This window comes from Neoarius graeffei, chromosome 16 (genome assembly GCF_027579695.1).
Source record: "Neoarius graeffei isolate fNeoGra1 chromosome 16, fNeoGra1.pri, whole genome shotgun sequence".
Taxonomy (NCBI): Eukaryota; Metazoa; Chordata; class Actinopteri; order Siluriformes; family Ariidae; genus Neoarius; species Neoarius graeffei.
In genome coordinates this window covers 185,743-199,350 of record NC_083584.1, presented here as the reverse complement: position 1 = coordinate 199,350, position 13,608 = coordinate 185,743, and the positions used below count along the sequence as shown (strand labels likewise).

Here is a 13,608-nt window from a genome sequence, read left to right as displayed (position 1 = left end):
CAAACACTCTCTCTCTCTCTCTCACACACACACACACACACACACACCCCATTATGGAATGGTGATGGAATACATGAACAATGGAATTTTGAAGATTAAGGACATTTCAATAATGTACTGGCTGCATCCTTTACAAACTCACAATCCCTCTGTATCTGTCTCTCAACCACTGGATTGCCTGTCACTAAATGGCTCTCTCTCTCACTCACTCACTCTCTCTCTCACACACAAACTCTCTCTCTCTCTCTCGTACATTTATCTTGGCATCAGTCTTATCCCATTGAAATGTAGAGGTTTCGATAGAGTAATATCCATTTGTGTTGTAGTTCTGATAACAGTAAGATCATTGTGTATCTCTGGTAATGTGTATCTGGTAATATGTATCCATTTGTGTTCTACTTCTGATAAGAATAAGATCATTTTATATCTGGTAATATGTATCTGTGGAGTAAAAATAATTGGATTTCAGATATCCTTGTTTTATTAAAATATGGAGATAGCCAATTTTAAGAGTCAATCTCTCTCTACTGTCTCTTCTTCTGTTGTTTGCCTTGTCGCTCACTCTCTTTCTGGTTTGATCTGAGCAATAAACATTGTCAGAATTTTGGCAAATGCTGGAGTAATCTCAAACCTGTTTCACTGTGGAGCTTTTTTGGGGCACATTGTTAGTGGCAGTTTGCTATCTTTTTTTCTGAATTTACAGCAAGGAGATATGACATGTGCCAAGTAGGGATGACCATTATTCTGTATGTGTGTTTCAAGACTGACTTTTGAGGGCCCCATGTCTGTATTTCGCCTAGGGCCCCAAAATGACTAGAACTGCCCCTGACTTGATGGTTGGTAGAAGCGTCTTATCCTCAGAAAAAATCTGACTTTTTAAAATAATATGGATCAAAACCACACATATCTATCTTCTCTTTGTATCGAACCTTCGCTCGACCGTTCAAATCCTGGGAATACTGAGAAAATTTAGCATTGTTTACAGACACACTTTCAACAGCTGCCATCCTAGTTGCTTTGTATCTCCACCATCATGGCAGACGCTCATGACGTAGCACATTCTGATCACGTGGTTGCAAGTCATCTATAGATAGTTTTCACATGACGTCACAGAGTCGGGGATTCCCTGGTGGCGGCCATCTTGGAGGGCTAGCTTACCGTACGGGTCACTGAGCACACATTGTAGCGCGCGAGTTACATTCATTTATATATTATTTACATTTATAGTTACATTACTACTATTTAAAGCTAGCAATGGTGCACACCTGTTGTATTCACGGCTGTCATAATAGGTCAGATGATGAAGTCAAGCGGAGCTTTTATGGAATTCCCACTGTACGGGAGCACGAAGGCAAGCAAACAAACTCAGCATACAAAGGAGAAATCTATGGCTTGCGAGAATCAACCGCAAGGATTATCAGCCTTCCAAACACAGCAAAGTCTGCTCCGATCATTTTATAAGTGGTAAGTTGTTTATAAACAATCAATTGTGTTTAAGTTTGTTTTTGGAAACCAAAACATCATGTGAACAATCTCTGGAGAATGCCTAACTGGAACCGCTGAGTGTACGTTTACATTGTAATGTACACTTAATATCGCTCGTTTGTCACGTTTCTATTTGAAACTTGTCACTTCACTCACGCAAGGGTCATTTTTGAAAAACATTTGAGGTCTATTCTGTATGATTTAATTTGTGTTTGGGATGCAAACAGCGCGCCTTTTGGCGGATGCCGCCTGAATCGCGCAGATCCGGGTTTTTTTAGGGGGGGCGTTGGAGTGTCCGATTATAATTTCAAAGTAAATTCTGGATTAAAATTACTAAATAAGTAAATCCGTTACAGTCCATGAAACAGGAAGTATAAGGATGAGAAAAAACAGTTTAAATCGGGAAGCTGCGCACATTTGCGCAGCCCGAGCGGTGTGCAGGACTGCGCAAATGTGCGCAGCTTCCCGATTTAAACTGTTTTTTCTCATCCTTATACTTCCTGTTTCATGGACTGTAACGGATTTGCTTATTTAGTAATTTTAATACAGAATTTACTTTGAAATTATAATCGGACACTCCAACGCCCCCGCTAAAAAAACCCCGGATCTGCGCGATTCAGGCGGCATCCGCCAAAAGGCGCGCTGTGAATATATAAAGTTGTATATATCAGACAGCCTTTAAAGTTTGATGAAGTCCGTTTCAGGCTTTGTAGCAGGCTTTGGCAGTTTCAGGCTTTGGCAGCCCTGCATAGTCACTTGAAAATGCATCTTTGTCCACTTCGTAGGGGTCAATTCCCCCAATCAAGGCCAGTTTGGCTGCATACCGTTGTCGTGAGATGTCGTCTAATGTATCTATATACTTCTTCTGTTTGCTTGATTTTGCCGACATTGATCTTTATTTTAGAAAACTGACTATATAACTTGGGGCGGCACGGTGGTGTAGTGGTTAGCGCTGTCGCCTCACAGCAAGAAGGTCCTGGGTTCGAGCCCCGGGGCCGGCGAGGGCCTTTCTGTGCGGAGTTTGCATGTTCTCCCCGTGTCCGCGTGGGTTTCCTCCGGGTGCTCCGGTTTCCCCCACAGTCCAAAGACATGCAGGTTAGGTTAACTGGTGACTCTAAATTGAGCGTAGGTGTGAATGTGAGTGTGAATGGTTGTCTGTGTCTATGTGTCAGCCCTGTGATGACCTGGCGACTTGTCCAGGGTGTACCCCGCCTTTCGCCCGTAGTCAGCTGGGATAGGCTCCAGCTTGCCTGCGACCCTGTAGAAGGATAAAGCGGCTACAGATAATGAGATGAGATGAGATGAGACTATATAACTTCATAAATTCGTCCGAGATAATGTAGCCAGTAGTGGCGATGGTCCGTTTTGTTTGCCCTCCAAGATGGCAGCTGGGGGGCGTTCCCCGGAATGCCGTGACGTCGGTGAAAACTATCTATAGAGGAGTTAACCGTTTTATAAGCTGGGGTCGCACGTTCAATCACGTGACAGAGCAGAGCTCGTGCTGGCTGCGGTTTGTGTCTCGCTCTACCCTGCGTATTCGGCACAGGTTGTCTGTTCGGGCTTTAGGACCCAGACAGGCCCCTGCAGCTGCACCCCAAAACTTTTAAAATGATCTTTTCCTAAGTTTTCCACGCCCACACGCCAACTAAAGCTACGTGCCGGTAGACATGTCGCCGCTCTCGCGCTGTGGATAAAGAGGAGCGCGAGCTGGTTTAACGGTTAGAGAAGCGTGACGGAATATGGCTCATGGGTGTGTGCGCGTGCTTCTGTGCGCGGCTGTGCTCGTGCCCGCGGCTCGGTGTCAGTATGAGCGCTACAGTGCGGAGGATTTCCCGCACGCGGATCTGATGCCGCTGGATTCGGCGTACGGTTTCGCACTGGAGCGGTATGGAGCGCGGGACTGGGAGGAAAGCGTGCGCTACTTGGAACTCAGTCTGCGCCTTCACCGACTACTGAAGGAGAGCGAGGCGCGCTGCAGCCGCGCGTGCACCCGGGACAACCTGCATGGCACGGACACGGACACCGACACGAGCCTGCGGATCATCAAACACATCCTCACGCGCGCGGCGTGCGTTAAAAAGTGTAAAGCGGAAATGCCCGTGTTTTCTCAAGAATACCCCAGACCGGAAACTCTGGAGGCCTTTGGCACGAGGACGCCGTACCGGTATTTACAGTTCGCTTATTATCAGGTAACGAACACACCGCAGTGAAGGTGTACGCGCGCGCGATTCCAGTTATAATAATCTAAGATAAATCAGATGTATAATTAACGTTTGATTTCGTGCGCTCGCGCTCATTCTCCTGCCCCGGTCCTAAATTGCACGCGACCGTGGAGATGAAAAGTAACGTTTCAAAGGCCGCGGTGCGCACTCTGTAGGACTGGAGTGGGGACTGGGTTTTAATGCCACGTCCACATTTACACGCACACAAAAACCCCTCGTGCAGATGCCTCACCTCAGTGTGAGGATGAATCATTCATTCTTGAACACAAAGCTTCAGTTCAGCTGTGGAAGTGAAGGACAGACTGAGCGTTACTGCACCACAGTAGAGCAGGAGGAGTGTAAACCTCAGATTCTGCCCAAACACAAGGAAGCTGGAAGAAGAAGTGCTGAAGGTGCTGCCTTCCAACCTTCAGGATTTCATGATAACATATGTACTAGTGCAGCTTCCAAAAAAAAAAAAAACATCACGAAAAAGTTATTTTTTAATTTAATTCAAAAAGGTATACTTTCATATAACACCCTGGTGGGGGGGCGAAGCCCCCTGGCTGAAAACGAATTTCACAATTTCTAACAGCCAATCATTAGCTCTCCATGGTCCATCTGAAACAGAAATTCAACAGTCATTCTTGGGTCTCATGGCAATTACAGTTCGTATGCCACAAAGCCCAATCAAGATTTGGGAAATCAGAACATAACACGAATGCTTGTAGAATGAAGAAATCAAATGTATAACGACAAACATGCAAAATAGCAATAACTTTTAAAATGTAAACTGAGCAGGGTTCTCCACTTTTCAAAAATAAAAGGAGGGGGCGGGGCCCCAGTGGGGGGCCAGGGGGACAAAGTCCCCCTGAAGCTGATGGACTTTGGGTTTTTTTGACAGTGAAACTGGCCAATAAATGGATAGGAAATGCTAAATCATTGTTAAAATCATTTTACAAAAAAATTAACACATTCTTACTGTACATATTATCTTTATTGTCAATGAGAGACTCATTTGACATTTCAGTTGAGACTGCCGCGCCTGTTGAGCATCCCTGAATTAATAAAATTTTTTTCTGTGAAAAAATAAACGAACTTCCATGCATAAACAAAATACCCAATTACAATAAATGCATGTTTGTTTTTTTTACAATACACATAATGTTAATTGGGTGAAACCATTCCAATCAATGCACGAGCTGGTGTGCGTGCCCGAGACTGGCACTACCAAGCCAACCTGGCCTCTGTAGTTCAGGTCCTTTGACCCAGGAACCCGGAAGTCCTGCAGTAAACAAACACTGAAGCAGCGGGGAAATGCAGCTCTCACCTACACAATGACAGATATGTAAAATAAAAGACCTGAACTTAACTAATGTGTTTGTGCTGTTATATGATTACTGCAACTGTGTATGGTCAGAAAAGACGATAGATAAGCATAACCGTTGCACAATAAGGCTACAAACACCCGCAAAGTTATTTAGCTGCTGGCTAGTTATTTTGGCCACTTCAGGTAGCCCCGTATGCATTCGTTTAATGATCTTCTGCGTGTTAAATAGTTACAAAATTATAATAAAGCAAATACTTTACGATTTATTTGGTGTATACTGATGAAGTTACTTTTTTTTTTTTTTTTGGCCAAGGGAAGGGTGGCGGTGCGCCACTTTAAAAGCGCCCGGGGAGAACACTGCTGGGCATTTTCCGCGAGACTTACCAGTTTTTTTTCTGCAAAGCCGAAAGCGAACAGTGTTCGCTTTCGTTTTTTCGCAGTCACTATCACGCTATACCATACAGGATAGGGTCACCATCTTACCATGTGGGAACCATGTGATATACTATAATTTAATACACACTAAATGATTGGATGATATAAGAAGGATTAGCCAATTGGTTCCCACCTTTTATCTAGTCACATGCACACAGCCTCAGCACCCAAACGGCACACAAGTAACGGTGTTCCTTTTCAAATAAGTCCAACGACAAAGTTTGAACAATTACGGGAAAATTGCATTTGGCCGAAAAACAACCGATTCAGATGTCATTACAACCGATGATTTCGATCGGCAGTCGGTTACTAATGAAAACCCTGTATATTCTATATTCATTACACATAAAGTGAAATATTTCAAGCATTTTTTGTTTTAATTTTGATGATTATGGCTTATAGCTCATGGAAATCAGAAATCCAGGATGTCAAATTATTAGAATATTTCCTAAGATCAATCACAAAAGGATTTACAATACAGAAATGTCCAACTTCTGAAAAGTATGTTAATTTATGCACTCAGTACTTGGTTGGGGCTCCTTTACCACAAATTCCTGCATCGATGGGGTGTGGCATGGAGGCGATCAGCCTGTGGCACTGCTGAGGTGTTATTGAAGCCCAGGGTGCTTTGATAGCGGCCTTCAGCTCGTCTGTATTTTTGGGTCGAGTGTTTCTCATCTTCCTCTTGACAATAGCCCATAGATTCTCTCTGGGGTTCAGGTCAGGCGAGTTGGCTGGTCAATCAAATGCAGTAATATCAGGGTCAGTAAACCATTTGGAAGTAGTTTTGGCACTATGGGGAGGTGCCAAGTCTTTCTGGAAAAGGAAATCAACATCTCCATAAAGCTTGTCAGCAGCTGGAAGCATGAAGTGCTCTAAAATCTCCTGGTAGACGCTGTGTTGACTTTGGACTTGATAAAACCTAGTGGACCAACACCAGCAGATGACATGGCACCCCAAATCATCACAGACTGTGGAAACTTCATACTGGACTTCAAACCCCTTGGATTCTGAGTCTCTCCACTCTTCCTCCAGACTCTAGGACCTTGATTTCCAAATAAAATGCAAAATTTACTTTCATCTGAAAAGAAGACTTTGGACCACTGAACAGCAGTCCAGTTCTTTCTCTCCTTAGCCCAGGTAAGATGCTTCTGATGCTGTCTCTGGTTCATGAGGGGCTTGATATTAGGAATATGACAGTTGTAGCCCCTTTCCTGAAGACGTTTGTGTGTGGTGGCTCTTGATGCACTGACCCCAGCCTCAGTCTACCTCTTGTGAAGCTCTCCCAAGTTCTTGAATCGACTTTTCTTGATGATCCTCTCAAGGCTGCGCTCATCCCTGTTGTTGTGTACCTTTTCCAGCCAGCCTTTTCAGCAGTAACCTTCTATGGCTTACCCTCCTTGTGGAGGGTGCAGATGATCGTTTTCTGGACATCTGTTAAGTCAGCAGTCTTCTCCATGATTTGTGGTTGCGTGTACTGAACTAGACCGAGAGATGCATGGGATTTATAGTTTGACTCAAACTTGAAACTAAATATTCTCATATTTTGATTTTTTTGTTTGCACTGTAGGCCATAATTATCAAAATTTAAATAGAAAATTTCTTAACATTTTAGTTTACATGTATTTAGTCTAGAATATATAACATTTTCATTTTCTTAAGTAACTCATGGAAAATATTGAACTTTTTCAGAATACAGCGGCATTATAACACGGTAGTTGGGATCGAAAGAATCCGAGCGTGTTATGCGTGAATCCGTGTTATAACGGTTTGGAAAATCTGCCATGGCTCAAGTAGAAAACATTCTATGAGCTTTATTTTTTATATAAACCAGTCCCCTGAAGATATCTGATGAAGAAATTGTAAGAACTATGATCATTTTTACCACGCTGATGACTTCTTTTTTCTTTTTTTTTTTAAATTGTTGACTGTCAATGTAACAAATATGTAATAACATATTCTGCTGCTGGTGTCTCAAATTTTAATATTACATCACTAACGATACAAATGATAATTATCAACAGAAAACAATGGATGTTGTTTAAATCCATTTTATTTACATGCATATATGCATATATCAAATTTATTCTTTAGAAAACTCGTTTTTTTATGGTGACATCCTGTGTTTGCTTTGCAAGGTATTTAAAAATACAAGCTTTGTTCTGCTCTGAACAATCGTAAGCATCATTCTGTACAGCATATTCACACGGCTGGGTTAATTACAAGTCATTATAAAATTACAGTAGCAGTAAGAAGAACATGGACAATTGTGTAATAATTAACTGCATGTAATAAGGAGCAAACGATAAGTGTTCAAAGAATAGAACAGTGATTATCGTGCAACAAGCATCGTTAAGGCGGTCTGTGTAACAGTATACTTTAGTCCTTAGTTTCAGTGAAAAAGTCTAGAACTTTTGTTTGTTAATCTTGTGTGGGCCTGTAGTTGGACAAAATGAAGCATGTTTCATAGATGCGTGATGCGTTTCATAGAGGTGTGATGGGAATAAAGCTGAACCCAGATCATTTATTTATTTATATAAATAAATATGTTGACGGAAATATCAATAAGGTTGGAAGCCATGAGCTGAGTGTGTTAGTGGTTTTCATGTAATATTGAACCATATTGTAACGGCGCTCGACTGTAATTTTTGGAGATGTGTGTTTATTATATAGACACGAGTGTTTTACTGAGAAATGCACCGCTTGTATTTTTCATACGAACTACATCTGGGACATTTGAGTAACATTTTTTTAAATATCTTAATTCGTGAAGAAATCGATAAATTATTTATTTTTTTTTAATTTGGGAACTTTTTGTTTGTGAATGTGTCAATATAATAAAAAGAAAATCACACATTGGCTTGAAGATATGAAGTTTATCTTCTCGTGTTGAAAAACTCACATTTTTCATCCGAAATACATCGCGGATTTGAGTGACCAATTTAAATAATGTTGGCTGGTGTTGAGTAGTCTATCAGATATATTCCATTCAGCGAGCATGATACTGAACGAGTCGAAGACGAGTAGCTGAACGGAATATATTTGATATACCATGAAAATAAGCCAGCCAATAATAATAATAATAGTATTATTATTATTATTATTGTACATATACTCTCTTCATATTAGCATTATTGAAGGCCAGTGCTAGCTTACACCGCGACTCGGTGCTGTTAGCACGGCAGTTCAGTTACCTTCCAGCTGGTGTAGTGTTAGTGAAGGCCAACGCTAGTGCAGTCAAGCCGGTTGTTGTTGTTGTTATTATGTGTAATTTACTTAGTTACTGTTTTGCACTCAATCGACAGCTACACGCAATGGAGCGACCTGACCTGGCAGCCAAAATTCTCTCAAAATCTTACATGTTTAACGAAGCAAATCTGGCAGCCATGTTTGTGTACAAATTGTCACAGTCACTCACTAGCACGGAACTTTTACATCTCCGACGTGTCTTTTCCAGTTTTTTGGTGTCTGTTGGTATGTTTTCTCTTGTAAATATGCGTGAAGAATATCTAATCAAGTTTTGATAGCCTTTCAGGTGTTTAGCACATCTTCGGTTTCAGTTTTCAGTTTATTTATTTCATGCTTAATTATAGCATAGCTAATCTGAGCAGTAGCACTGGATTAGCCTTGTCTTCTTTCTTTCACGGCCAACAAAGAAATGATTGTGCGCATGTGCAGCAGAAAAGTTTTGTCATTGGATTTTTGCATGTGCTCTGACATGTGATGTCGCGTTGTCTTGACAGCGTGCAATATTGTAACAATATTGCATGCTCATTCTCCATTGGGGAGAGTGGGGTAATACATGTAGGATAAGCGATCTTCTCTTCTTTTGGCTGCTCCCGATTAGGGGTCGCCACAGCGGATCTTTCATCTCCATTGCTCCCTGTCTTCCACATCCTTCTCTACCACACCTTCCACTTTCATGTCCTCTCTCACCACATCCATGGATCTCCTCTTTGGCCTTCCTCGTTTGTGTGCCTGGCAGCTCCATCCTCAGCATTCTCCTTCCAACATGCTCTGCATCTCTTCTCAGGATGTGTCCATACCATCTCAGTCTCATCTCTCTTGGCTTAATTCCCAAGCTCTCCACATGTGCTGTCCCTCTGATGTGCTCGTTCCTTATCCTGTCCAACCTCGTCACTCCCATCGCAAACCTTAACATCCTCAACTCCGCCACCTCCAACTTTGCCTCCTGTCTCTTTGTTAAGGGTACGGTCTCCAATCCATACATCACAGCTGCTCTCACCAGGGCTCTACAGTGTGCACATTTCACTCGCATTTGCGAGCGAATTTTTCGGCATGCGAACGATGAAAAAAAAAACGCGCATTCGTGCGAGGGCTTCTTGCGGCTGACAATTTAGGAAAGCACTGAGCACAGACGCGACGAGTTTTACATTCTAAAATGTATCAAACGTTAAACTGCAAAGTATGTAAATCCAGCACTGGATAGCCTACCTAATATAGTGTAACGAGTAACGGCCTGTATTGTTGTGTGTGTGTTCAGTGTTGTGTACCTGTGTGTGTTCTGCCTGCGCCTTGCTCCCTGTCTGTAGTTGCGTGCATTGCCTCTGTCTTGCACTGCTGTAGGTGCAATTAGTAATTAAGTGATCAATCTCATTAAATCAGTCTCATTAAGTAATAAATCACTCATTAAATAATACCTTTAATTTTGATGCTTAATAATAAATTATCAAAAAACTAAATTATGGTATATTCCAAATTATTATGATCACTTACCATATTACACAACCTATATCCACCTTGGAATCCTTTGAGATTGAGTAACTTCAAAAATATCAGAAGAGCAAATAAACACACAGTTTCAATAATTAATTGAATTTATTATAACAAGGATAAAAATGAATAATGGCAGTTGAAATCTTCAAATAGTCAGCAGCAACTGTGAGATGTATGTGTCCATAGGAGTGTGTGTGTGTGTGAGCGTGTGTGTGTGTGAGATAAAAGAATTAAATGTTAACAATTGAAATACATTCAAATGGTCACCTGTGATATACAGTAAATCCTCTAATACTGGCCTGTATTCCATTACTGGCCGGGACTCTAATATTGGCCGGTCCCGCTGTCGGAGGAGGTAAATAATGGCCGGACTCTAATACAGGCCGGGGCTATAACCAACGATGTTTCTGAGATCATAGTGGCCTTACACAATCGTTCCGATCTGAAAGACAATTGTGATCAGTGGCGCCGCCAGGCGTATGGCCGTACGCACTAGGCGTACCTTGGGGAGAGAGATATTTTTTTTTAATTATAATTGTTACCTGAATGCTTTGGCAATGCAACATAATTTGAGAAAGAGAGAGAGAGAGAGAGAGAGAGAGACGTGTGTGTGCCGGTGCATTTGTGTGCTTCAGGAGTGGGCGGGGTGTGCGTGACCAAGAAAGCTCATTGGTCAGTGCAGATATACTTTTCTTGCACCACTGAGATTCTCTCCAGTTTTGAGAAACGGAGACAGACGATCGTCAGTAGTCAGAGCTTGTGCGAGAATTTATTGAGAAGCGAGTCAAAAATGAGTAAACGAACCCTGAAACAAACGAGGTTGTTTCAGACTTTCACGAAAAAGTCCAAAAGCAGTGATCCAGGGGTGTCATCTGCTTGCCAGTCCTCTCCAGTATCAGCTAGTAACACGGCACCGGCAGCTTCCACTCCTCCGCAACCTAGCAGCAGTACGCTGCAGCTGGATGCGAGCTCAGTTCCTTTGAGGGAATTGCCTTCATCTACCTCTGAGTTTGAAAGTAGCCATACATCCAGTGAATTTCATATAAGAACACCTACATCTCCCCATGTCCCTTACGATCAGAAGTAGATGGTTGCTCCACCTTGCTGACAAATGAGCCATCAGATAGCTTCACTAATGAGCCACGAGTCAGCCCGCTATCACTGACATCAGATTTATCAGACATAGGTAAACTTCAACCAGATGCCTTAAAATGTGCACCGGACTCTGTAAAGCTCAATGTCCTACAGAACCGCTTCAAACCAGACAGAGGGTGGGTGGCTCCTTCTACTCTGATTTTCGGTAAACTCAGAAAAATACCCGAGGAGTTTTTCAACGAGTCTATGTACCCCACGTTGCGCTACAGTGCGTGTCAGAGTCGTGCGTGCGGTAGTGCTGAGCAAGTTCACTAGATTCTAATCGAGGCTATAAAGAGTTTATTGTTTATTGTCGTGTGTAGTTCACATATGTTGTTCAAATATCAGCCTGTGTTCATGGAAGGCTATTGTTCAATTTCAAGTTAAAGTTCTATCGTTGTTTTGTGTATAAGCCTATAGATCGACTCTTCATAGAAACTGCAGCACGCAAGCGTTTTTTTTTTTTGGGGGGGGGGGATTACACCGCTAGTGCGTACCTTACAGTTCAACCCTGCTGGAAAGGATGTCTGAATTACCGGTATTTGTTGATAATGTTCTGTATACCGTTATGGTAACTGTACTTTTTCAATAAATGAACCTATTTTATAGGTTCAAATAGACACAAAATCTCGTTTTTATTCATTCCACTGGTAGTCTGTTTTGCAAAAATAGAAATAGAGGCCTGCCTCTAATTCTGGCCTCCTTCCAATAATGGCCTGGACCAAGATGCACTTGAGTGAAATAAAGGCCCCGGCCTATATTAGAGGATTTACGGTATGTGGATTTGAATGTGGGCACGGGGGAATGCGCTATAAAGGTTGAATTGAATCAGGGCTTGGAATATTATTATCTAAAGTTGAGACAAAGGACCTCGTGATAAAGAACGGAGGGGGGAAGGGTCACCACATGCTCCTTTATAGAACAAAGAGAGTTAGCTTCGGTTTGCTAGCTAAGTTGTGTTGTGAGGCCTATGGCCTAACCAAAAGGGGCTAGCGTGGGGTGCTAACTGAGGTGTGTTTTGTGTGTATGTGTGTGACCACGTGGTGAGGCCTTACAGTCCCTGGAGACAATACAGTTAGCTCTGGATGCTAATGAGACAGAAGAATTAGCCGTAGCAGCTAACCCACTAGCTTTATAACATTACTAAATTCACTGAAATCTTGATGAGGTCAAAATATGTGTAAATAATGAAATTAAAGTGTTAGAAAGGAAAAGGGGGCAGTGTTTCCCACAGACCAGGTAGCAATTTGTGGTGCTCCACTGTGCCGATGAGGGAATCATGCGCGGTGGTGTTGTGGCGGTCGGTGGAGTCGGTCATTGGGGTGTATGCAAAGTGTTTACAGCGGGCGGTGTTCAAACACGCAGTATTTTTCTTCAGAGACACCTGCTGGGACTATTTTAAAGCTACAAGAAGCATTTGAGATTATTCAGTTCAATCTAAATTCTTTTAAGTTCTTTAAGAGAAGACAGCTAAAACAATTTTTCCCAGAACCCTGCCTGGTTTCATTCCTCGACCCAACTTTACATTACAGGGCAGGCCATTAGTTTGCTGGGCTTGATGTTGGTGGAAAACCTGTCTTTTAAATTTATGAAAATTACTCACCAAAATTGAAGTTAAAGTTTAGTTTTTACTAGAGATGCACCGATTGCAATTTTTTGGGCCGATTCCGATTTCCGATTATCCATGGAGTGTGACCTGGTGATACCGATTTTGGCTGATTCCGATTTCATTTTTTCAAACCACTTCACAGCACACACAAAGACTATTTTCTTTTTATCTTTTCTTTAATAGAACATTCTGCCAGATTTTCAGTAATAAATTTTCAACACCTCAAAGGTTGAAAACAAACAAAAAGACATTGTTCTTTGTAAAATCTTTCTTCATGTTTGGTATTAACATATTAATTCCTGAAATAGGAAATTCACACAAACATTTTTTCTTTTCCCATCCAATATCTGGCACAAAAACAACTTCCCCCTCATATATTATTTGCCTACTGCTATGGAACACACTTTCATAAGCCTGTTTAGATCTGAAAACTTGTGCCTTATAGAACAACCCATTTCTTCATTCAGTATCAAAATACAAAAATAATTTCCAGTCATACTTATACCATAGCCATTCTATCATCTTTGTCAAATGTGTATTTGTAGAGTAATTTCCAATGGAATCAAGTGCAACCAAGGCTGTAAAACAAACAAAAAGACATTTTTTTTCTTTCTCTCTTTGTACAAATCTAACTAGATGTTTGGTAAGAGGCTAACGTATTAATTCCTGTAATGGGA

The 13,608-nt window shown here is 41.8% G+C and overlaps 1 protein-coding gene across 3 annotated transcripts in view; it reads left to right on the top strand.

Annotated features, from left to right (window-relative positions):
* Positions 1-3,111: 3,111 nt before the first annotated feature.
* Positions 3,112-13,608, top strand: part of p3h4 (prolyl 3-hydroxylase family member 4 (inactive)) — a 41,544-nt gene continuing 31,047 nt past the window's right edge. For all 3 annotated transcript variants that reach the window (XM_060942290.1, XM_060942288.1, XM_060942287.1), the window contains exon 1: positions 3,112-3,674. In XM_060942290.1, the coding sequence (XP_060798273.1) occupies positions 3,225-3,674 (450 nt within the window). In that variant the 5' untranslated portion in view covers positions 3,112-3,224. The remainder of the gene's footprint in view (positions 3,675-13,608) is intronic.